Source organism: Trachypithecus francoisi, unplaced genomic scaffold (assembly GCF_009764315.1).
Source record: "Trachypithecus francoisi isolate TF-2019V2 unplaced genomic scaffold, Tfra_2.0 Lachesis_group11, whole genome shotgun sequence".
Taxonomy (NCBI): domain Eukaryota; kingdom Metazoa; phylum Chordata; class Mammalia; order Primates; family Cercopithecidae; genus Trachypithecus; species Trachypithecus francoisi.
Genome location: NW_022681456.1, coordinates 90973814 through 90999968, shown reverse-complemented (window position 1 = coordinate 90999968; position 26155 = coordinate 90973814). Strand labels below are relative to the sequence as shown.

General features: G+C 37.3%; 1 protein-coding gene across 7 annotated transcripts in view; it reads right to left on the bottom strand.

Moving 5' to 3' along the window:
* Positions 1-26155, bottom strand: part of PUS7L (pseudouridine synthase 7 like) — a 32521-nt gene that overhangs the window by 3311 nt on the left and 3055 nt on the right. For 2 of the 7 annotated variants that reach the window (XM_033222352.1, XM_033222355.1), the window contains exons 2-7: positions 24381-25306; positions 19249-19408; positions 16038-16230; positions 12093-12191; positions 7920-8001; positions 5962-6242 (exon numbers count right to left, since the gene is read on the bottom strand). In XM_033222352.1, coding sequence (XP_033078243.1) covers positions 5962-6242; positions 7920-8001; positions 12093-12191; positions 16038-16230; positions 19249-19408; positions 24381-25306 — 1741 coding nt within the window. Of the gene's footprint in view, positions 1-5961; positions 6243-7919; positions 8002-12092; positions 12192-16037; positions 16231-19248; positions 19409-20351; positions 20395-24380; positions 25307-26155 lie in introns of those variants that run through there. The other 5 variants (XM_033222356.1, XM_033222354.1, XM_033222359.1 and 2 more) reach the window with 4 other exon arrangements.

Here is a 26155-nt window from a genome sequence, read left to right as displayed (position 1 = left end):
TTCTGGAGGTGTAGAATACATAAAAATTAGAATGGTTCTTCCTGCTTTAACCACTAATCACTGAAGTTGGATAACATGGAGAAAGGTGGACTGCTGAAAACTTTGAGGCAATACTTTCACCTCAATCACCAGCAATCTTTTTCTAAATCACAAAGTTTTTCTTTGTTAGGCTGAATCAAAAATCCGCTTCTATAATATCAACTCACTGCCCACCCCCACTTATCTCTGTCCCCCGAAAATATAATACTCTCTATAGAACTGATGTTTCTCTGGCTGGATGTGGTAGCTCACATCTGCAATTCAGTGCTTTGGGAGGATTGCTTGAGGCCAAGAGTTTGAGACTAGCATGGAAAACATAGGGAGAGCCTGTCTCTATTTAAAAAAATTTTTTTAATTAGCCAGGTGTGGTGGCACATGCCTGTAGTGCTAGCTACATAGGAGACTCAGGGAGGAGGATCGCTTGAGCCCAGGAGTTCAAGGCTGCAGTGAAACATGATGGTGCCACTGCACTCCAGTCTGGGTGACAGACCAAGACTCTGTCTTTAAAATAAAATTGAAAAAAAAAAAATTTAAAGAAGTCGTATTTCTCAGCATTTGTTTCATAGAATGGTAACAACTGCCACATACAAGAGGAAAAAAAGGTGCATGATAGATTAACTCTATGAAATGTTGCTCTAGGATATCACAGAATAAGCAGTTTGCTTTCTCTTTTTTTTTTATTATTATTATACTTTAAGTTCTAGGGTACATGTGCATAACGTGCAGGTTTGTTACATATGTATACTTGTGCCATGTTGGTGTGCTGCACCCATCAAATCGTCAGCACCCATCAACTCGTCATTTACAACAGGTATAACTCCCAATGCAATCCCTCCCCCCACCCCCCTCCCCTTGATAGGCCCCAGTGTGTGATAGGCCCCGGTGTGTGATAGGCCCCAGTGTGTGATATGAAAGCTCAAGCAGAAAGGCATCTATCCTCCCTCCACAAGGTTTCACAGCATTCTCATATTCCTAAAGTATTCATCACATGGTACAGTGTCTAGAGCCCTTCTAAATCTACCTGCTTTCCCCTCAACTCTCCCTCATCTTATCAATAATGTAACACCTTTTTTGTTTATAATTTGGGTTTTTTTGTTTGTTTGCTTATTGGTAACTAACCTCTTTCAATTACTGCACTCAGAAACAGATACAAAGCTCCAGATGTGATCTGATCAAACTACAAGAGACATACTACATGGAATTATGATCTCTCTTGCATCATCATTTCTAGCCTTTTCTCTTTCACAGAGTGATAAGTATACCTACATACTGTGATTTATAATTTATGAAAGCAATGAATAAACATGGTTAGGTATAAAACACCATGCTTTGTCTTTAGAGAATTCCCTCCAGGTTGATATCCAACAATTCATGAGCAAACGTGTTTTCCTTGTATGGCTGCTCCCCAACTACAAATTCACCTAAGTTTTTAATTGTGTAACTCACATTTCTCCATCTTGCCCATACACACACACACAAAAAAGTTACCAAGTGATTTGAAATGTAGCTACACCTGTTAGTCTAGTAATCCTATCAAAAGAAGGAATCAGATTAGTTTTCTATAATTTTTCATTGTAGATGCACATTACATGCCCCATATACCATTTATTAAGAATTGTATTCTTTTTCCTTTTCATATTTTATATTTTGAGCCTCTAAGTCCTGCCTTTTCTTTCCTCAGTGCTAACTAATAAAATAAGTGATCGATTTAAAAATATATAGAAACATTGTTTTTGCTGCTCATAAAAGGAAATACTGCAAAGTATGTAGGAGAAAATGTTTTCTCTTCTCCTACAGCTCCAAAAAGAAAGCAGCTAAAATGTCAGTCACAAAACTATCCTTGTAAATGTTATTCTGAATGAAGAAGTCTTATAAAACTCATGCATTTCAAAAATTGTTGCTGTATCTTGTGAAAGTAATCTTTAACTTCCAAAAATCTGATTTAGAAATGGATGACTTACTAATTAGTATGCTTTCCGATATTTAAACGGACACGTTATCTGGGAGGTGTTAATAAATGATAACGATTTTTTGTTATTTATCAAAAGGGGATCATTGGCACATCTCTTCTTCCCCACATGAGGTAAAATAAAACTTATAATGCTGCTAGGTTTCTTTTCACACAGAGTTTGAGTCTGTATCTCAACTAAATTACCATTCTTAGCAACATATGCTGCCTCCTAGTGACCATTTTCTTATTTCTTTCCTATTAGGTTGGAGCAAAAGTAATTGCAGTTTTTGCCTATTCATCCATTTAATGAAACAGTGAAGCAGACAGCTGATGTTCTGGCTTATGCAATCTTTACTCCCTCTTTTCAAGTAGTAGCACTCTCATTTTCCAAGGGACCTCTCCCAGGTGTCAGATGTGGGTAAGGGTCCCAGGAAGGAGTCCCAGGAATGCAGGTTTAGTCAATCACATACTGCAGTTCACACTTTCTGGTTTGGTTCTGTATATATGATCCAGGCCAGGCCATTCCTAGCCACTAAGACTCAATTACACAGCTTTTGTTGGCACTGTTGGGAAAGAAAAATCATTCTTCTGCAGAGAAGCAAGTCTAGAGTGGTGACAAATGAGCCTAGGGTGGTTAATAACCATCTTGCCACCAAAGGTGTAAGCTAGACTGGGAATGGATCTAACACAGAGAAAAGCAGAGCTGAATGATCAAAAAAAAGGCGATCGTTTAGGACACTTAAGTCCCAAATACAGTTGTGCCTGAATCAGTCATGGGCTTTCAGTTACGAGGGCCAATAAATTCTCGTGTTTCTTTAAATTACTGTGGGTTTGAGGTGGGTTTCTATTACTTAAAACCAAAAAACCTCAATTAATACGTCAAGAATTCTGACATTAATTTAGATAACGTTTCCATTATGTAGAATTCAGAGTCTGTTTTACCTCTATTTTTGAAAAACCGGCCCATGTTCTAGTTCTCACTACAGACTACTTCTCCATACTCCATGATTTTTCTAGTAGAGACCAAACTGGGCTAGGAGTTAGGCAGCTGGATCTTTTTAATTCCACTACCTGTGTGACTCTGAATCTGTCTCCTCTCCAATCTGGGACCCAATTTTCATTCTATAAAATGGTGTGGGGAAAAGAAAGAGAGATCAGACTGTTACTGTGTCTATATAGAAAGAAGTAGACATAAGAGACTCCATTTTGTTCTGTATTTGAGAAGTTGTTAATCTGTTAACCCTACCCCCAACCTTGTCCTTGCAAGAGACATGTGCTGAGGTGACTCAAAGTTTAAGGGATTTTGGGCTGTGCAGGGTGTGCTTTGTTAAACAAGTGCCTGAAGGCAGTATGCTTGTGAAAAGTCATCACCATTCTCTTAACCTCAAGTACCCAGGGACACAAACACTGCAGAAGGTCACAGGGATCTCTGCCTAGGAAAGCTAGGTATTGTCCAAGGTTTCTCCCCATGTGACAGTCTGAAATCTTGCCTCGTGGGAAGGGAAAGACCTTATCATCCCCCAGCCTGACACCCATGAAGGGTCTGTGCTGAGGAGGATTAGTAATAGAGGAAAGAAGGCCTCTTGGCAGTTGAGACAGAGAAAAGCATCTGTCTCCTGCCCATCCCTGGGCAATGGAACATCTTGCTGTAAAACCCCATTGTATGTTCTATTTACTGAGAAAGGAGAAAACGCCTTAGGGCTGAAGGTGGGACGTGCTAGTGGCAATGCTGCTTTTTATGCACTAAAAAGGTTTATAGAGATGTTTGCATATGCATATCAAGGCATAGTACTTTTCCTTAAACTTATTCATGTCACAGAGATCTTTATTCATATGTCTTACTGCTGACCTTCTCCCTACTATGATCCTGTTATCCTGCTACTTCCCTTTTCTAAGATGGTAAAGATAATGATCAATAAATACTGAGGGAACTCAGAGACCAGTACCACGCAGGACCTCTGTATGCTGAGCGGCGGTCCCCTGGGCCCACTTTTTCTTTCTCTATACTTTGTCTCTGTGTCTCATTTCTTTTCTCAAGTCTCTCCGTTCCACCTAATGAGAAACGTCCACAGGTGTGGAGGGGCAGGCCACCCCTTCAAATGGGAATTAAAAAAGAGTGTCTCTAAAATCCTTTTCTTCTCTAAAATTCAATGGTTTTATTAGGTTACATATGAAAGTGTTATTCAAATTTTCACTAATTTTTAAAATTTATGAGACTGACATGATAATGTTAGAAAATAATTTGTTCTTTTTGTATTACAGTACAGTCAAATGAACTTCCTTGCATGATTTATGGAACCCAGTTTCATTAGTTCAAACCCACAGAGATAAACACAACTAGACGGCCAGACACAGTGGCTCACGCCTGTAATCGCAGCACTTTGGGAGTCAGAGGCAGATGGATCACAAGGTTCGGAGATCAAGACCATCCTGGCTAACACGTTGAAACCCCGTCTCTACTAAAAATACAAAAAAATTAGCCAGGCATGGTGGCAGGCGCCTGTAGTCCCAGCTACTTAGGAGACTGAGGCAGGAGGATGGCGTGAACCCGGAAGACAGAGCTTGCAGTGAGCCGAGATCGCGCCACTGCACTCCAGCCTGGGTGACAGAGCAAGACTCCGTCTCAAAAAAATTAATTAATTAATTAATTTAAAAAAAAAAAACTTGACAACGAGGAAATGGAAGAACCAAGCTTTAAAATATAAACTATATTATAACTTCACTAATATAAATGTCTCTAAGACACTGTTGAGGAAATTATGAATCACATTTAGATAAAATCACATTTCCATAAAAGAAATATACATTACATGTTCCCTATATCATTATAAAAATCATATTCCTTCTCCTCTTCATATTTTAAGTTTTGAGTCTCTAAATCCTATCTTTTATTTTCTCAGTGTTAACTAATATAATAAAAATAGATTTTCAATGGATATTTATGTGAAAGCATAGAGAAAAGTCTAGAAAGACATATAACAATGGAGGTTGAGTCTCTGGAGGAAGCAGAGGGAATCACATTAGGATGCTAGCAGGGATGGCAGAGTCATCCGCAATGTTTTTATTTTTATTTTTAGGCAGAGTCTCGTTCTGTCACCCAGGCTGGAGTACAGTGGCACGAACTCAGCTCACTGCAACCTCCACCTCTGGGGTTCAAGAGTTTCTCCTGCCCCAGCCTCCTGAGTAGCTGGGATTACAGGCGTGTACTACCACGCCTGGCTAATTTTTGTATTTTTAGTAAAGACAGGGCTTTACCATGTTGGTCAGGCTGGTCTCAAACTCCTGACCTCGTGATCCGCCCACCTCGGCCTCCCAAAGTGATGGGATTACAGGCATAAGCCACCACGTCTGGCCTTGATTTTTATTTTGATGGGCTGTTTTGTGCATTATTTGCATAATCCTTTTCAAATGGGTTTTTTTTTTTTTTTTTTTTTTGAGACGGAGTCTCGCTCTGTCGCCCAAGCTGGAGTGCAGTGGCCAGATCTCAGCTCACTGCAAGCTCCGCCTCCCGGGTTTACGCCGTTCTCTCGCCTCAGCCTCCCGAGTAGCTGGGACTACAGGCGCCCGCCATCTCGCCCGGCTAATTTTTTGTATTTTTTTAGTAGAGACGGGGTTTCACCGTGTTAGCCAGGATGGTCTCGATCACCTGACCTCGTGATCCGCCCGTCTCGGCCTCCCAAAGTGCTGGGATTACAGGCTTGAGCCACCGCGCCCGGCCTCAAATGGGTTTTTTAAAGAAAGCTTTACTACCTATATCTTTCACTCCATACCACTATTTTTATCTTTCCATTTACCAACATGTGTTAAGCCTAAACTGACAGCAGACTTGAAGCAGGAGATAAGTAAATATAAATACAAACAGATGAATAAATTACATGTATGTTTAAAGTGTTTCTATAATCAGGGCTTTTGAAAATTCATGTTCTGGTATAGTAACTACTCTTGGAAAACTCTGATGGAATGATACTTACTTTACTATTTGGGAAATTCTCATCATCAATATCTTCATCCAAACAGACCAAATCACCCTCCACTACTCTTGCTCCATAGGTTGCAAGTCTGTAAGATACTGCCTCATTCCAAATTTTGCTGGTATATGCGTGAACATAGAATATGCGCATGGAATGGGGTAAAGAGAACCATGCCTGGATACAACCTTCCTCGGTCATGCCAAAGCGATGCAATGCCTCCAACAGTGCTCTCTCCCGCACTTTGAATTCAGGCATCAAGGAAAGCGTCCCTTTAGCATCCTCTGAAATAAAGGGTAAATCAGGTAGTTAGCCACTTTTATTTAAAGACCAGTTTACAAAGGCTTTTGTTCTAATCTCAAACTAAAGCAATGAACATGGGTATTAAGATGATATTTAACGCTTTCGGTTAAACCTAGCTACACTTGAAGAGCTTAAAAAAATAATAAGCATAATATGGCCCTACTTTCACTTTTCCTGTTATAAAAAAAAAAAAAAAAGCAAGAATCCAACATTTATAACAGCTTACTAAAGTCCCTTACTTCAGAATAGAGATAAACTAATGAAGTTATTCACAGGACTGTTGAAACAAAATCAAACCAACAACAACAACAAAAAAAAAACCCTCAAGGATTAAATAATTTAATTGCTATCGCTGAGCTAGCAGAGACTAGAGTTTTTTAAAGAGTTATTCTGGACATAAACACAGAACTTTTTTTTACTAAGAAAGGGTTGAGATCTGGAGCCTTCAGGCACACTATTATGCCTCACAAAATAGGATGCACTTTGAAATGTAGATGACTGGAATCTACCACAAAGATGCTTATTCAGGTATGGCCTTGGAATTGGCATTGAAATAAATGTACCAGGTGTTTCTTATGCATATGAGTGTTGAAGAATTGTTACCATAAGAAAATTTTCATCTCGGGGACTCTACAACAGACACAAATAAGTCACTTTGAATTTTCCTTAGTATTACTTAAATTACTCATAAGAGTTAGAAGTGCCCACACTGTTTACACATTGTGGTGTGGCACAAAAATATTACTTTCCTGTGAATAGTTGCACATATGTAATGTGTACATAATTAAAAATAATAAATAAATATTTGAAAACTGACATCCTTTATTTCAATGTAAGTGAAATTCAGTATGTCGGTCAGATATCTGAATGAATCTGACATGGTGTGGTTGCTGTTTTAATTATTTAAATAAAGGTAATATTTATAATATTATAAATAATATTATTTAAATAAAGGTAATATTTATCTGTATGTAGCACATGCAAGGCATTATTCCAAGGGCATATCTAAATCTCATAATACTCTTTTAGGTACTGTGATTTGCTTCAATTTACAGATAAGGAAACTAACACAATAACGTCAAATCACTTGCACAAGATCATACAGTTGGGAAGTATTAAAGTTGAGAGTTAACCCCATGCAGTCTGACTCAAGCCACATTCATAACCACTTTTCCTTACTGGTTTTCATCAAGCATTCTATATATACTCCATCATATTGACCTAAAGTTTTAAAAACTGACAAGGCTAATTGGCAACCAGAATGAAAATAATGCATAAAGTTTGGAATATCATAAATGAACTTTCATTTATTTATGTTTGTATCTCCCCCAGCTGCAATTAATTATATTGCCATCAGTGCCAGACTAGAATTTGGAACTCCTCTCTTTTGAGAGGATTTCAGCCAAGAAAAACTAAGAAACTATTTCTCCCATTGCCCCTACCCCTAGACAAGAGTTAGCATATACAAAAAAAACTTCCAAATCTGACCAAAAACAAAGTGAGTGCTAAGTCATGGAATAAAAGTATTCAGTATGTAATATACTATAATCGATTTCTTATCACATTTATGTTACAATAAATGTTCTCCTGCTGATAAAACATTTATAGTGTGTATCTGTATCTGCATGGCTATGTACAGGATAAAGAAACTTAAATACCAGTTTGAAGAAAATACTTCTTTGCTCTATTTACAGGATCATCCAAGTCTTCTGGTGTAAGAAACAATTTTATGGCTTTCGTCTTGAAAAATCAAGCAAGTAAACATGTGTTAATAAAAATGGCAAATTACTTTCTTAAAAAAAAGATGCAAATTCTCCAGCATCCTAAAAGAATAGGCATTTAATAATTATACTTGATGCTGCAATTTTCTCTTTAGGGTTTCAAAAATTAAACAGTCAATGTTAAATGTAGAAATAAGCCTTCTACACGAAATAACTTTATATATAGGTTTAAAATATTATGGACTGAAAAAAGCATTTCCCTATCACTTCCATAATTCCACTTTTGTCATTTTTTTTAAATATTAAGGTTAAAATATATTGACATTCTTAGTAAGGTGTAAGAATTCTGAAAAGCTTAGGCTAAATGTATTAAACCCCTATTTTTAAACTGTTTCCAAAAGCAAAAAAATTAGAAAGTATTATAAATAATAAAACTTTTTTGAATTCATTTCAGGTTCTTAAAAACCCACCAGAAGAAGCACCAAGAAAACCTAACATACTTCCTAAGACAGTGAAAATTGAGCCCCTTCTGGCCTAAAAATAAATATTAAATATTTGTTTAATCTTTAAATAGATGTATTTGAAAATATTTAATATTTAAATGGCTGGAGCAGAAGTAAAATTAAACCAATGTATTGTTACAGAAGAAAAACGAAAAATAAACAAAATAAAAGAAAGGGCAAATGAAAAAGCAAGACAATGTCCAGGTCAAAGAGTTAAATATGGACACAAGAAATGCAGGCAGCTATAAAGTAAAAAGATCAAGAACTACTCTGAGGGCTCAGAAGTAGAAACTAGTGAACCCCAAAAGCAACCCTCAAAGAAAAAAACCAACAACAAAGATTTTAAGTATCCAACTTACATGAGTCAGAAAAGGAAAGAGGAAAAGAAGTAGCTCTGAAGATGTAGAATGCCTCGCTCCCAGAGCAAAAGTAAAGAAAATAGCTCAGAAAGAAAACATTAAAAAAAGAAGCTTCAGAAGTTTCCAAAGAAAACACAGCTATAACTTTCAGGTTAGGATCAAATGAATTAAAGTTATGTTTCACCCATTTCACAGCCACAAATATCCTTTTTTGGTTTTTTTTTTTGAGACGGAGTCTTGCTCTGTTGCCCAGGCTGGAGTACAGTGGCGCGATCTTGGCTCACTGCAACCTCTGCCTCCTGGGTTCAAGCTATTCTCCTGCCTCAGCCTTCCGAGTAGCTGGGACTACAGGCATCTGCCACCACACCCAGCTAATTTTTATATTTTTAGTAGAGATGGGTTTTACCATATTGGCCAGGCTGGTCTCGAACTCCTGACCTTGTGAACTGCCCACCTCAGCACAAATATCTTAACTGGCTTTTTTATTTCTCAAGACTTAGAAGTCCTTGAAGAAGAAAAGGATATTGGAAATATAAAAGATAGTTCTCCCTTAAAACCAAAAAGGATTCATAAGACAAAAGATAAAGAGAGATATAAAATTGGAGAAGAGGTTATATCGAGAGTACTATCAAAGTAAGTACACAGTATAAATTCTATTGTCATTGGCAATGGACAGACAACCTAGACTTCTGTCATGCTTTATCTCTATTATTGAGCTAAGAACACAAGGGTAAAATAATGACATAAATTTCAGACCTGACCAACACACATGACAAAAATAGGAAAGTAGCAAGCAGAGGGGAAAGGCAAGCCCTTAATTTCATTTGTGCTCTCAATTTCCTGAATTCTTTGGACTTAAAAATAATTGCCAAAATCTTAATGAAAAAGTTGCCAAATTTAATATTTTATTTTAAATCCTAAATAGATTAAAAGATGTTCCTTTCTTTTTAAATAGTATCTACTAGTTCACTTATTTTGTCACTGCCTTTAGCCCTGGGATTTATTTCTAAAGCAGGTGTCTTAGAGTAGGAAAGAATCTTAAATAGGTCATTTGACCCAATTTCCCACTCAATTTTCCTTTACAGTATTCATTTATTCAAACAAATATTATTAGGTATCTGCCATGTGCTAGGTACTGCATAGGGTATTAGGGACAGAGCATTGAGTAGAAGAGTCATGGTCTCTGTCCAACTAAAACTTCCTGCCTACTGACAAAATTAAATAAGTAATAACAATAAAATATAATAAAACTTAAGATGGTAAGCCCAAGATGATACAGGATCACAAAATAAGAGGAATTCACTTTTTCCTGGGGAGTAGAAAGAGAATATTTAAAGTGAGACCTAAAGAATATACACATTGGGGAGGGAGTGCTTCAGGCAAAGGAAAGAAGATACAGCTTTTTAGCTGCAAGAATCAGCCTCTAAGATGGCCCTCAATGCTCTCCCTCACTTGGTCTTCACACGTGATGTAGTCCTCTCAAACACTTATCAGGGTTGATCTGTGTGGCCAGAAGACAGAAGAAGTGAAAGTATGCCACTTCTGAGACTAGGTTATAAAAGACACTGCGGTATCTGTTGTCTCTCTCTCTCTCTCTCTCCTTTGCATTCTTAGACTTATCTCTCTAGGAGAAGCCATGCCACAAATAGTCTTAAAGCAAGAAAATAAAGTCTCCTGCCAACAACCACGAGCATGAGCTTAGAAGCAGATCCTCCATCCTGGTCAAGTCTTCAGAGACTACACACCTGGGCCAATTGTGTGACTGCAGCCTCACAAGAGACCCTGATCCAGAGCCACTCAGCTAAGCTGCTCCCAAATTCCTGACTCTCAGAAATTGAGATAATAAATGCTTGTTGTCTTCAACCACTATGTATTGGGGTAATTTGTTACATAGCAATAATTGATTATTACTACTAAAGCAAAAGTTTTTAAAAATTCAAGAGCATGCAATATGAGGTTTGAAAGGGGTAGAGGGGTAGCCATCCAGCTTTTGCTTAAATGCCATGAGAAACAGGACATTCCAGTTATTTGAACAATTGTTAAGAAAAAGTCTTTTATGCTGGACTACAAGTCCCTTAAATATCTAGCCGATCCCATCTATGGACACTTGTCTGGCACTGTACTAGCTGCCTTAACAAACGTTCTTTCATTTGATTCTCAGAAAAATCTTGTGACATACATGCTATCTCCATTTTACAGATAAGGAAACTGAGGCTTGGAAAAGTTAAGCAACTTGGAAAAGTTAAGTACCTATAGTAACACAGGTGACAAATGGCAGAACTCAAGTAGAACATATGCTGCATCCAGCAGGCCCCAAACTATTAAGTACTTCTTCTGTATGACAAAATTTTAAACATTTTACAAGTTAATTTTCAGAGTTTTCTAGACTAAAGAACCACTGCTGAGGTAAACATTTCTAGACTCTTTATCATATCAGTTATATTCCAGTTGCTAAAATCTCCTTTGAAATGTGAAACCCAGAACTACCTATAGATTTGCAGATGTGGTCTAAATATCAGCTCTGAACATTATTTGATATGTAAGATGATGTTCAATGTACCATGTTTCTCACAAAATCTTTTACTGTTTCCTTCTCTTGCACTCAAGAAACTATATTAGAACACAGGTGAGTGAACAAGATACTATCATAAGAATAATCTTCCACTTGTTCAAATATATAATTTTTATAGTTTTGTAGTTTTCCTCCATTATGTGCATTCCATTTTAGTGTAAAAATATGTAATTATATATAAAAAATATAAATTAAAAGTAGATATACACACATATGCTTTTAATATTTCAGCAAATGCAGCTTCTTAGTTGTAACATGCATTTTTAGTTTCATTTTGAACTAGTCAGATTTTGTTTTCAAATTTGCTGCTCCCCTTTTAGTCTCTGGACTTACGTGGATTCCTATCTTTTATATGATCTGATACCTGATTTCTGGGATTACAGGGTCAAAATTTCCTCTAAATCTTCTATTCAGTTCACTAAATTGGAAAGTGATAGTCATATCTGTGTCAAATCTCAAATATGTACTAACCACAAGGACACTCACACAGTTGGCTTTCTTATAATATGATACCAAGGACATAGCAGCAGCTTACTAAATGTTCAGTGATGTAATATATTTGGTATGTGTGTGTTTACATGCATTTATAAGCTAGAGTTAAGAAAGTAAGGAGCTGGATTATGTAGTAAGTATAATTGACAGAAACAGATAAGATTACATTTTCCAAAATCCATACCATTTCATTCTTCAGCAAAGCTAGTCCAATTTGGTCTGTGTGAACTTTCCTTCCCTTCCCAAATCTCTGTGGTCCATAGTAATTCACAAAGCCTTTTTTCTATGTATACAAAATAATCAACAAATTAAGAGTATATAAGTACAATTATGTGTCAAAATACACAATTGAATTTTTCTCTTCATAATTATTTTAATAGAAGAACTCTGTAATCAGCATTATGCACATAGGGACCAAATAGTCTGAGAAATGCTGTGCAATTAAAGAATAGGAAAGAAAACACAGAATTAGAAGTTAGAACATAAAACCAGTGAGAACACAAAACCAGTTAGAACATAAAACCAGTGAAGAAAATATGTCAGCTTTCCATTCATGTTATTAAGGAGTTTCCTGGGATGTGAGATTTTCAGTGCTAGAGCCAGAAAAGTTCTGGGCATCCAAAATGAGTTGGTCACCGAGTACCCAGATCTGACCCCTACCCTGACGCTCTTTCTTATTTTGAGACTCTTCGGCTGTCTGGAGATGTAGGGAGTCGAGAACAGGCTTACTTTCAAACCCCACACATCCTGGCTCTTTTCTACATAACTGTTTGTTCTTTAGTTCATCTCAGTTTCTTAAAGGCTGACCTGAGACAATGGAGCCACTTCAGCAGTACTCTACTGGCCCAGCTGTTCCAGCAACTGGAACAGGTATTCTTCCCTGTATTCCAGGGGAGGAATACAGACTTTACTTCTTGATGGAGGTGAACCCTTCAGGCCATGTTTTAAAGCTGTCACATTACTCAGAAGAAATAGAAAACTGTAATATACTGCTGCAACCATTAAAGAAATTGGTCAGTCATTAAACATGTGCTCAGAAAGAAAATACCAGGCCCAGACAGTTTCTTGAAAGACAAAAGAGTCCTCCACACTTACTTCATGAGGAGAGTATGCATTTATTCAGTCAACAATTATTATTGAATACCAACCCAAGAATTTTTTAGTAAAAGATGTTGAGCCAATTTGTTGTCAGCATGGTACAAAAGCATGTCATTATCTCATGTCATTTAAAAAATTAATTGCAGGTTGGGCACGGTGGCTCACTCCTGTAATCCCAGCACTTTGGGAGGCCAAGGCGGACGGATCACGAGGTCAGGTGATCGAGACCATCCTGGCTAACATGGTGAAACCATGTCTCTACTAAAAACACAAAAAATTAGCCAGGCATGGTGGTGGGCGCCTGTAGTCCCAGCTACTCGGGAGGCTGAGGCAGGAGAATGGCTTGAACACAGGAGGTGGCGTTTGCAGTGAGCCAAGATCACGCCACTGCACTCTAGCCTGGGAGACAGAGTGAGACTCCGTCTCAAAAAAAAAAAAAAAAAAAATTAACTGCAGATAGAATAAGTACTCCCTGAATTAAATCTCATATTTTTAATTATTTCAAATTTGAAAAAATAACATCACATAATATCCTAGAATAACCAGAAGAGTTTTAAAGTAACCCTTCAAAGTAATTAGATATAACAAAAGGTTTATAACAGAGATATAATCCCTTGAAACAAAACTTCAAAGACTCCTTATTTTCAGGGTTTCTCAAGTCCTTTCTCACATCATGAGAACCAATGGAAGTTGGCTAAAACTAAGATTGTTTCTAATGGGAATTTTGTAATAGGTAGCTGTATATTCATACATAACAAATGAAAGACAGGTAATAAATGCTATCAGAGTTCAAAGAAACTTCTACCTTTTTTAAAATATATCATTTTAGTAAGAGTTTTTGAGGAAAAAAAAGTAGAATTTTAGGTGGGTCAAGGAAAACAAAGGTAAAATAACATATGATATGGTTTGGCTGTGTCCTCACCAAATTTCATCTTGAATTGTAACCCCCACAATCCCCACACGTCATGGGAAGGACCCAGTGGGAAGTAATTGAATATGGGGTCGGTTTTCCCCCATGTTGTTCTCATGATAGTGAGTTCTCACGAGATCTGATCATTTTATAAGCATCTGGTATTTCCCTTGCTGGCATTCATTCTTTCTCCTGTCACCCTGTGAAGAGGTGCCTTCTGCCATGATTGTAAGTTTCCTGAGGCCTCCCCACCTATATGGAACTGTGAGTCAATTAAACCACTTTTCTTTATAAATTGCCCAGTCTCGGGTATTTCTTCATAGCAGCATGAGAATGAACTAATAATGATTGTATACAACATATAATGAGTATACAATCAGGTAACTTCCATATACAGATGAAAGTGCTGGATTTAAAAGATCTTTAGTTGGAAGATATTTTCCTAACTACAAGGCAGATTAATAACCAGTTTTTGTTTGTTTGTTTTCCTGTTGGAGAGGTATAAAATTGTGTAAAAAGGTCTTTGTGGTCAGAAACTTTAATCAGTGTTTCTCAGTATTGGCTCTAAAGTAGAGTCACCTAAGAAGTTTTTAAAAAATAAGTATTGGCCGGGCGCGGTGGCTCAAGCCTGTAATCCCAGCACTTTGGGAGGCCGAGACGGGTGGATCGCGAGGTCAGGAGATCGAGACCATCCTGGCTAACACGGCGAAACCCCGTCTCTACTAAAATATACAAAAAACTAGCCGGGCGAGTTGGCGGGCGCCTGTAGTCCCAGCTACTTGGGAGGCTGAGGCAGGAGAATGGCGTAAACCCAGGAGGCGGAGCTTGCAGTGAGCTGAGATCCGGCCACTGCACTCCAGCCTGGGCGACAGAGCGAGACTCCGTCTCAAAAAAAAAAAATAAAATAAAATAAAAAAATAAAAAATAAGTATTAATGCCTAACCTGCATCCCCAAATGTTCTTTTTTAATTGGTTCAGGAGTAGAGATCAATGGGTGAAATTTTTTGAAAGCTCCTCAGGTTGAGAACTCATCTACATCAGGAGTTAGCAAACTACTACAGCCCACAAATGAAACCTAGTCCAACACGTTTTTGTAAACAAAGTTTTATTGGAACACAGCCATGTTCGTTCACTTATATATTGTCTGTGGCTGCTTCCATACAATGGCAGTAGATTAGTTGCAAGAGGAACCATATGTCTAAAAGGTAAAAAATATTTATTATCTGGCCCATTACAGTATAAACTTTGCTGATGTCTAGATGATCTAAGATGATTTGGTCTTGAAGGCTATCATTGTATGTGTACATTTAAATGTCTGGAAAATGTCATTTAGACACTTATGCTAAGTAATTTTTTACCGTAAAACATAAAGTTTATGGTATGGTTTGGCTGTCTCCCCACCCAAATCTCATCTTGAATTTTAGTTTCCATCATCCCCACGTGGCATGGGAGAGACCCAGTGGGATTGAATCATAGAGATTGTTACTCCCATGCTATTCTCATGATAGTGAGTGAGTTCTCACAATATTTGATGGTTTGATAAGGGGCTTTTCCTCCTTTGCTTGGCACTTCTTCCTGCCACCATGGGAAGAAGGATGTGTTTGCTTCCCTTTCCACCATGACTATAAGTTTCCTGAGGCCTCCCCAGCCATGCTGAACTGTGAGTCAACTAAACCTCTTCCCTTCATAAATTAACCAGTCTCAGGTATGTCCTTACTTAGCAGTGTGAGAATGGACTAATACAGTGTGTATGATTTATAATGTGTATACATCAAAATTTCCAAAAAATAAGTTCCCCTGACTAAATACTGCTCTATATAGCAGATGCTTAAAAAATCTCTCTTATGAATGTAGATTGTCCCCTCTTCTCTGGAGGATGCCATACCCTGCATTTTTAAAATCATGTTTACATATTTTGTTTTGTTTAAATACAAAAATGTATTAAGCTGAAAGTAAAATATAAGCCAAATGGCCTTATTTATCACTTTAAAAAATAATTATCATGTTTAAAAATCCCATAAAAAGGTACAAAAGAAAAAGAAGTTTCCCCTCTTGCCTCAATGTAGAGAAAGAGACTATGAAGATTTCCCTGGATACTCTTTTAAAATTAAGTTTTCTTACCTTAACATTCTCTATTGCTTCCATAATTCTCTCTCTCAGGTTTGCAGAATCATTTATTTGTTTTTTTAAATTTCTAATAACAATATCAAAGTGATTTCCTTTGAGCTGACCAAGTCTCAGGGAATCATCTACAGAGCGAATATTAAAGACATTCATTCTTTTCTTTTCAATTTCTTTTTCAATATTTTTCAACCTGTAAGTAATAAATCATATAAAGTCAGTTAAATTTTACATTTAAAAATTACTTTACAATAAGGTTTTAAATGGCAGTTGCCAAGCAACACCTTATGAGAATACTAATACAAATTTTTTAGAATATTCTAAAGTTCATGTTATTTCACCAAATGTGTGCTTAATATCCATTATTATAGGATTACATTAACAGAATTATTTTAAAAACTTGAACATATATTACTAATGTTATCATTCTTCCTATGTAGGCCTTCTAACTTCTTAGCTTGAGTGACAGAACCTCCTAGCGGTTCTCCTGATCTTCCTGTCCCCAACTCTGCTCCTTTCCTTCTCAGTCTCTTTCCCCAACATTACCAAGAAAAATCACTGGCACCAGAGGATTTTCCTGAAATTCTGCTCTGAGCACTTCCTTACACAAACTTTCAATTTTTCCCAACATCTAAAGAATTAATATTTTCAATATTTTTAGAGTAACTTGTATGACCCCATAAGGGCTGATATAAAATTTCCTTTATAGCCATAGTTTCCATACTCCTTACAGGAATTATATATGTGACAGACTATTGAGTTACTGCCCCACAAATATATCTCCAGTTTTCTGAATCTGCTAAAATTTTACTATTACTTGAAGTGTAATTAAAATTCCAGACTCATAAGCTAATTTAAAGCAATCTCTCATCCTAAGAGGGAAGCTTTCATCTTAAATACATTTTAACATCTAAAGTCCTTCTTTCTGCCCTACCCTGCACTTCGTGACCACAAAAGCAAACTCAAACACTTTTTTTTTGTCCCCCATGTAAGAGCTTAGAAGCACTCAGAAGAGTCTACTTGCATATAGTGGATACTTCAACATGTGTTAACTAATAACTAATAATTAACATATCGATGTTACATTAACTAGGCTGAATTTTGACCCAATTTTTCACATTTTGAAGTTTATCTTAAGGAAATTATAAGTTACAGATTTAAGTGTAAGAATATTAATCATGGTATTATTTACAGTGAAAAGCTGGAAAGAATTTCAATTTTCAAAAACAGGGAATGTTAAACAAATTAGTCTATATGATAGACATAATTTTGAAATATTTCATGACGTAAATTTTCATCTAATAACATTATTTTATTTTATAAAGTAAAATATAAACTGTATATGCAGTATGATTTTCACATATATAATAAATGTTGGCCAGGAGCAGTGGCTCACGCCTGTAATCCCAGCACTTTGGGAGGCTGAGGCGGGTGGATCATCTGAGGTCAGGAGTTCAAGACCAGCCTGGCCAACATGGCGAAACCCCATCTCTACCAAAAATACAAAAATTAGCCAGGCGTGGTGGTGGGCGCCTATAATCCCAGCTACTCAGGAGACAGAGGAAGGAGAATTGCTTGAACGCGGGAGGTAGAGACTGCAGTGAGCCGAGATTGTGCATTGCACTCCAGCCTGGGCAACAAGGGTGAAACTCCATCTCAAAAAAATAATAGGCCGGGCGCGGTGGCTCAAGCCTGTAATCCCAGCACTTTGGGAGGCCGAGACGGGGGGATCACAAGGTCAGGAGATCGAGACCATCCTGGCTAACGCGGTGAAACTCCGTTTCTACCAAAAAATACAAAAAAACTAGCCGGGCGAGGTGGCGGGCGCCTGCAGTCCCAGCTACTCAGGAGGCTGAGGCAGAATGGCATAAACCCAGGAGGCGGAGCTTGCAGTGAGCTGAGATCCGGCCACTGCACTCCAGCCTGGGCGGCAGAGCAAGACTCTGTCTCAAAATAATAATAATAATAATAATAATGATAAATAATAAATTAAAGTTTCTGTGTGATGTAGTCTCTGAAAAAGGTCTAGAGAGAAATAGAGAAAAATGTTATTGCAGCTATTTATTTTTATTTATTTTTTTGAGACAGAGTCTCGCTCTGTCGCCCAGGCTGGAGTGCAGTGGCATGATCCCCGCTCACTGAAACTCCCACTTCCCAGTTCAACCAATTCTCCTGCCTCAGCCTCCCAAGTAGCTGGGATTACAGACACATGCCACCACATCCAACTAATTTTTTATATTTTTGGTAGAGATGGGGTTTCACCATGTTGGCCAGACTGGTCTCAAACTCCTAACCTCAAGTGATCCGCCTGCCTCAGTCTCTCAAAGTGCTGGGAGTACAAGCGTGAGCCCCCGTGCCCAGCCTGTTGCAGTTATTTCTGAGTAGTAGGCTTACTAGTAACTTTATTTTTAAAAAACTTTTTTCTATTTTCCACAATAAATATATGTCTTTTATAGTTACAAAAAAATGCATACAATTTGATTAAGCTGACGGAGACTAAATTTGAGTACTTTACATTCATTTAACAAGGATTTTAAATGTAAGGATCTATGATAATAAAGCCATAATATAATTAATTAGGAAAACATGATTTATAAGGTGCTTTTATGAATATAAATGCATATTTGAATACAGTACAGGATATTTAGAAACAATTTAGACAATTCAAATCTTCCACTTCTCAAAGTTTCCATCCTAAAACTTCCTATATTTTCAATGTAAACTTAAGACATATCTCTATTTAGAAGATAATTATGAATACAGAATGTGCTGTTCAGTAAGTATGTAATCAGTGAATATTGATAGTGAGGTTAATATGTTCCCAGTATTATTCAGAGCTTTTGATCTTATACGTATTTATTGGATGAAGTATGAAAGTAAAGTTCAACCTGGTTTGTTTTTTTTTTTTTTTTTTGAGACGGAGGCTGGAGTGCAGTGATGCCATCTCCGCTCACTGCAAGCTCCGCCTCCTGGGTTCACGCCATTCTGCCTCAGCCTCCCGAGTAGCTGGGAATACAGGTGCTCGCCACCAGGCGCAGCTAATTAATTTTTTGTATTTTCAGTAGAGACGGGGTTTCACTGTATTAGCCAGGATGGTACTGATCTCCTGACTTCGTGATTCGCCCACCTTGACCTCCGAAAGTGCTGGGATTACAGACGTGAGCCATCGCGCCCGGCCAGAGTTCAGTCTTATAAAGTAATATCTTATTACCTCTCTGGAGTCACTTTTCTAACAACCATTGCTTGATAGGTGATGGCTTTCTTGTCTTTAAGGCCTGCATAACTAAAATCCGAAGGAATAACACCAAGTTTGATAGCTAAAAAACCGATTGCTTCAAACATTTCCAGGTTTTCCTTTCGTAGGGTAAAAGCTGAAACAACAACAAAAAAAACTTAGATCACAAAAAAAGCAGCTACCATATATCAATTACATTCTTAGTTAACAGATTAGTATAATGAATCGAACTATTAATGTAAGGATTTTTTTTTTGTTTTTTGCTTTTTGACGGAGTCTCACTCTGTCACCAGGCTGAAGTCCAGGGGCGTGATTTAGGCTCACTCCTCCGCCTCCTGGGTTCCAGCGATTCTCCTGCCTCAGCTGCCCCAGTACCTGGGACTCCAGGCAAACGCCACTACGCCTAGCTCATTTTTGTATTTTTAGTAGGGACGGGGTTTCCCCATGTTGGCCAGGATGGTCCCGATCTCTTGGCCTCATGATCCACCCACCCTCCTCTGCCTCCCAAAGTGCTGGGATTACAGGAGTGCGCCACCGCACCCAGCTGTAAGGAGTATTTTTTAATGAAAATATAAAATCAGCATGATAGATTTCAGCTGTTATTTTTAAACTGTTGGTTGGCTCATTGAAGGCTTACAGGCAAAAAAATCCAAATTCCTTAATTTGGTATTCATATCTGGCCCAAATCTACCTTTCCAGTCTCCAAGTGCACCACTTCCCTTCATATATCCTATAACCCTGCCACAGAGAACTTCTTGTAATCCCTGGATTAACTAGAGCCTTCAACAGTTTTGTACTTTCATACATTTCAGTCCTCTAAAACATGAGTTCCCCTTGTGTGTTAATTGCAGCGCTATTCAGAATAGTAAAGATATGGAATCAACCTAAGTGCCCAACAACAGTGGATTCGATAAAGAAAATGTGGCTGGGTACAGTAGATCATGCCTGTAATCACAGTACTCTGGGAGGCTGAGGCAGAAGGATTCCAAGAGCAAACAATCTAAGACCAGACTGAGCAACATATGGAGACCCCATCTCTACAAAAAATTAAAAAGTTAGCTAGGTGTGGTAGCACATACCTATCGTCACAGCTACCCAGGAGGCTGAGGTGGGAAGACTGCTTGAGCCTAGGAGGTTGAGGCTGTAGCAAGCCACTATGGTGCCACTGCACTCCAGCCTGGGTGAAAGAGTGAGACCCTGTCTCAAAGAAAAAAAAGCGGTACATATACACCATGAAATACTACACAGCCATTAAAAAGAACAAAATCATGCCCTTTGCAGCAACATGGATGCAGCTAGAGGCTGTTATCCTAAGTGAATTAACAAAGGAACAGAAAACCAAATGCCGCATGTTCTCACTTATAAGTAGGAGCTAAACACTGGGTACACATGTACATAAAAATGGAAACAACAGACACTAGGGTCTATAAGAGGTAGGAGGGAGGGAGGGCACAGGGCTGAAAAATTACCTATTGGGTACTATGCTCACTACCTGGGTGATGGGTTCAATCTACCCCAAATCTCAGCACCACACAATATACCCTTGTAACAAACCTGCACATGTACCCCTGAAACTAAAATAAAAATTTAAAAATAAAATGTGTTCCTTCCATTTATTATTTGTCTTACTTCTATGTGTTCTTGAAGGTCCATTAGCAGCAGCCATTCGCCCTGACAATTTTCGACATGTCATTCAAAAAGCTCAGCAATTTAAAAGAAATTTCCAACTTGTTTGAGATATCGGTTTGTTGCTGATAGTAGCCTAGGTGGATAAGCATTTTTTCACCCATAAAGATTTAGAATTTAGTACAGAAATATATTTAAGAGGATCAAATCCATGATATTGTGTTAATATTAATCTGTATCTACATAAAAGTTTATGCACTTGAATGTTTAAGAGAATGAAACTTGGAGTTCCAATTTAAAATATTTAATTGATTTACATTTGTCTTTTTACATTGAATCTTATTTAAGTTAGTAAGCAATATGGGAACATTTACAAAATCTTAAGGGTCACTAAATTTATAAGTTTTATGTATAAGATTTATAACATTTTCTTAATTACTTGGAACAATTACATATTTAAAAAGAAAGTCAATTATACTGAATTTTAAAATTCAATTTTGGAGACTTGCACTTTGACCCATGTTGGAATAACTGATACCAGATGACCTCCCACTGTAAACAAATAGAAAACTGAACAAAACATATGAAACAGCCATTTTTAGAGACTAGAGAATAGGTACCACAAAACTGTAATCTAAAAGAAAAGAAAAACAAACGAGAGGAGTCCTAAAATACTCTAATTTTTTGCCTAGAAGTACATTCTGGAACATAGCACAGACAGAATCCAGGTAGAGCACAGAAGTTCTGCTGAGTTAAGAGGGTAGATATTTGAATTCAGGAAGGCTGAGTGGGCTGGAATTCACAGGGAGAGTACCTGATAAGACAAAGCTTTGTAGAGAAGGAGTTCCAGAAATCTACATAAGTGGTTCCTTGAGTTTGTTGCTGATCAGTAATTTGTGCATGTCCAGGGTTAAATGCTATGTATTATTTATTGTTACACAACAAGTCACCTCGAATCTTAGTGGCTTACAATATTCATGTATCGCCTGTAGTTTCTGTGGATCAGGACTTCAAGAACACTTTGGTTTGGTGATTCTAGTTCAGGCTCTCCTGAGGTTGCATGCAGTTAGATGTGGCTAGGGCTGCAGTTATTTAAAAGCCTGAAAGAAAGTGGAGGATCCATTTCCAAAGGGGGCTCATTCACATGGCTGGAAGGTTGGTACTGGCTATCGGCATGAAGCTATAGTTCCTGTCCAAAGGGCTGTTTGAGTCTCCTCACAGTATGGTAGCTAGCTTTCCCCAGAATGAGCAATCCAAGAACATGACAAGAAGTATAATACTTTTATGACGTAGCCTCAGAAGTCACCTCACATCCACATTCTCCCTCAAATTCTTTCCAAGTTCCAAGGCTGAATGCTTCCAAAGCAAATATCATGTGTGCTTTATTGACCATTATATCCCATCCACTGGCAGACGAATGAGTAAACAAAATGTGGCACACACCTACCATGGGGTATTATTTAGCCTTAAAAGGGAAGGAAATTCTAACACGTGCTACAACAAGGATGAATTTCAAAAACATACTAAGTGAAATAAGCCCGTTATAAAAAGACAAATACTGTATGATTCCACTTATATGAGATACCTAGAGTTGTCTAATCCATAGAGACAGAATGAAAAATGGTGGTTCCCATTTTTCTGAGCTGGAGAGGAGGAGGGATTGTTTAATAAATATGGAATTTTAGTTTGGGATGGTGAAAAAATTATGGAGATGAATGGTGGTGATGGATGTACAACAACGTGAACGTCCTCAATGCCACTGATACTTAAAAATGATTAAGATGGTACATTTTATGTTACGTATATTTTAACATAATTGAAAATAAAAAATAAAAGGTTTTTTGAACCATCATTCCTCCTTTTAACATATGCCCCCAACTATTCACAACTTTAGAAAAATGAATTTAAATTAATATATAAAGTTCTATAATTTTTTTACTCATTAACCCAAATTAATATTGTTAGAATTTCAAGTAGTATAAGATAAATAAAAATTCTTAGAGCTGCTTAAATCACTCACCAGCAATTCCTCTTTCTACGTGTAAAGCTAGTGTTTTTCCTTCAAAATGGATATATCTGTTAACACTTACTATATGCCTAATATTAAGTAACTATTACATAGTAAACAATTTCATTATTTCATTTAATCCTTAGAATATCATTGTGTGTCAGGCTTTCCTATTACTCCATTTTTCAAGTACAACCAAAAGTTATGAATTGTTAAGTAACTTGCCCATGGTATTATTCTTCCCATTTTTACATTTGTGAAATCAAATCTTAAAGACATTAAAAATTTCATAAGTCTTGGCCGGGCACGGTGGCTCAAGCCTGTAATCCCAGCACTTTGGGAGGCTGAGACGGGCGGATCACGAGGTCAGGAGTTCGAGACCATCCTGGTTAACACGGTGAAACCCCGTCTCTACTAAAAATACAAAAAAAAAAAACTAGCCGGGCGAGGTGGCGGGCGCCTGCAGTCCCAGCTACTCGGGAGGCTGAGGCAGGAGAATGGCGTAAACCCGGGAGGCGGAGCTTGCAGTGAGCTGAGATCTGGCCACTGCACTCCAGTCTGGGCGACAGAGCGAGACTCCGTCTCAAAAAATAAATAAATAAATAAATAAAAATAAAAATTTCATAAGTCTTTTTGTGAACTAAAAGTCATAATATCAAATCAAACGCACATAGATCCAAGGTTCAAACTCTAATTTATTAAATATGATCATCTGAAACAGTTCCCATCCTTCAAGTAGAATTGAGGCCAGTTAAACCTAGTCAGCTGGACTTTTACAGTGAGAGTTCATCAGTTCCAGCCACCCTGGGAATTAAACACAGACCCTAAAACAGTGATTCTCAAAATGTAGCAGACCAGGAAAAAAACAGTCTGGAAATTTGTGAAAGCCCCAGAATCAGAAACTGAGAATGAGGCTGTGAAATCTGTTTTAACAAGACCTTTTGATGATTATATGCATGCTAAAGTTTCAGAACATCTTGTCTAGATGATCAGCAGGACCAAGTTTTCAGGTTCCCTACCCAAGGTAGGGAAATATAATTTGTTTTGGATTACAAAGTATCTCTTCACTTTCCCAAGCACAGTAAATATATTCTTCTTATCTCTAAAAACTTAATTTTAATTGAGATGACTTTCAAAATATGAAATCAAGATTTACCTTCAATAAAACTTATTAAACACAAACCAACTGATTCAACTTTAGACATTTGTGAATAGGCTAATATAAATGCCTAGGTTATCAGTAAGGCTAATTTTTAAATTCAGTGTAATTTGAAAGGTTTTATCATCTTCCAGTAAGTAACAGAATAAATAAGAATTCCTAGAGTTGCTTAAATTGCTTATCAGCAGTTCCCCTCCCTAAAGGTAAAGCATGTATTCTTTCCAATCTCTCTAGCCAAGTCTATTCAATTCATTTTCACAATTTTAAATTTAACTAAGTTTATCCAAGAAAATGGATGATTATTTATTAAATTACCTGTATATATAACATTTCCTTCTTGGCATTCAGGAAGAGGTCTTTTCCCACGCTTGTACGCTTTTTCCCGAAATCTTACTGTTATCACCACACTCGGATTACCAGTACCGCAATTCATTTCCGAAAAAGATTTGGTTTCCACAAGGTTTCCAAACTTTTTGTTGACAAAATGGTGGACAGCTTTTCTGTGGTCTTTGTTTGTATCAGGTTTAAAGGTAAATTTGGAATTTTCTTTCTTCGCATCCAAATATTTAAAAAAGTCAAATGCTTCCTCTTCAGATACCAAATGACAAAGTTCTTTATACTCAAGATTTGGTTTTACAACAATTTCACTGTTTTTTCCTACAGTTATTAAAAATGGAAATTTCTGCCTAATGGCGCTATGTAAACTAGCCCTCTGGTTCTTGTCAAGGATTCTGCCTATTGAGAATTCAAGAGGTAGTCCAATTAGCTCTGTTTCAGAAAGCCACTTCTCTTTTATATCACAGGCAAAATTATTCAGTAACTCATGAGTTTTTTCATCTAAAAAGGAGCTTAAAATATCAGCTTTTTCTTCACATTTGGAAGTTCCATCACTGATAGTATCTTCCTTTTCTGAACCAGACGGATGATTTTGGTCACCATCAGTGTACTTAACCAAAGTATTAACTTCTTGGTTTCTTCCATCTTCAAAGGACAGATTTTGAAGATCTAGTTTTGTTTTTTTTGGAAAATTATTTGGCTCAGGTTGTATTTCACTAATCTTGAAAATAGGCTCATTGATGGTCTTATTAACTAACTGTCCCTGTTCATCAATTTCAATAACAATAAAGTCACTTGGTGAGCTTTTTATAGTGCCATGAAATCCAACATGATCATTAAAGAAACACAAAGAACTAAACCTGATTCTATAATCTGTATCTTCTTCCATTCTTCTATAATAATGCCTAAAAAACAAAACAAAGAGGTGGTTAGTTAACAGAAAGAGAAATTATGGATGACCAGATAGGAATAGGTTTGCAGGATTTAGTTAATCCTGTCTCTCTTTTAATCCTGAGTCTTCTTAAATGGCATCGTTAATTTATAACTATATGTACATCCTGTGTACTTTGACTCTCCTATACCAAGCTGAAATAATAGGCAAACTGTTTCTGGTATAGCTAAAGATTTGTTAACTTGTATCTTCACTCACTCCAGATTTGTACCTATTATCTGGGATTAAAATGAGTCAATTTTAAGTTTATCTTAAAAATATCATTTGTAGGCCCACAAGAAGAGGTGAGAACACAGGACTATAAAACAAAGATTTGTCCAAATTCCATTCCTGGAGCCTAAAATCTCCAGCTAATTCCAGAGAATATGTAGCTAAGTTTTCTCATATTATTAGTGGTTAGTGACAGGAGAGGTAACAAGAAGACAATAGGAAAACTGATGGGTAAATGAAGTTATAAATACAAATTTGTGATTTGATTATATTTCAAGGTAAGATTAAGTCAGTCCTGGGCCTTCTCTAATGCCCCCATTAGGACAAATGGAAGCTTTCGAGGTTGACCCAGAGGAAAGTTCTAACTATATCATTGGCATCAAACAGAAGAAACCCTTACAGAGCTTCCTGGGAACACTACGCAAGAGAATAGTACTCTGATCTCTCACTTTTCACACGAACCCATGGCTACCATACCATATGGAGCTGCAGGAAAGATAAATTGCCCAGGGGCCCCATACTACTGAGTTCTGTGTTTACTCACATTCTCCAAGTAATTTATCATCATCTGGACCATCATCTCATATCTATA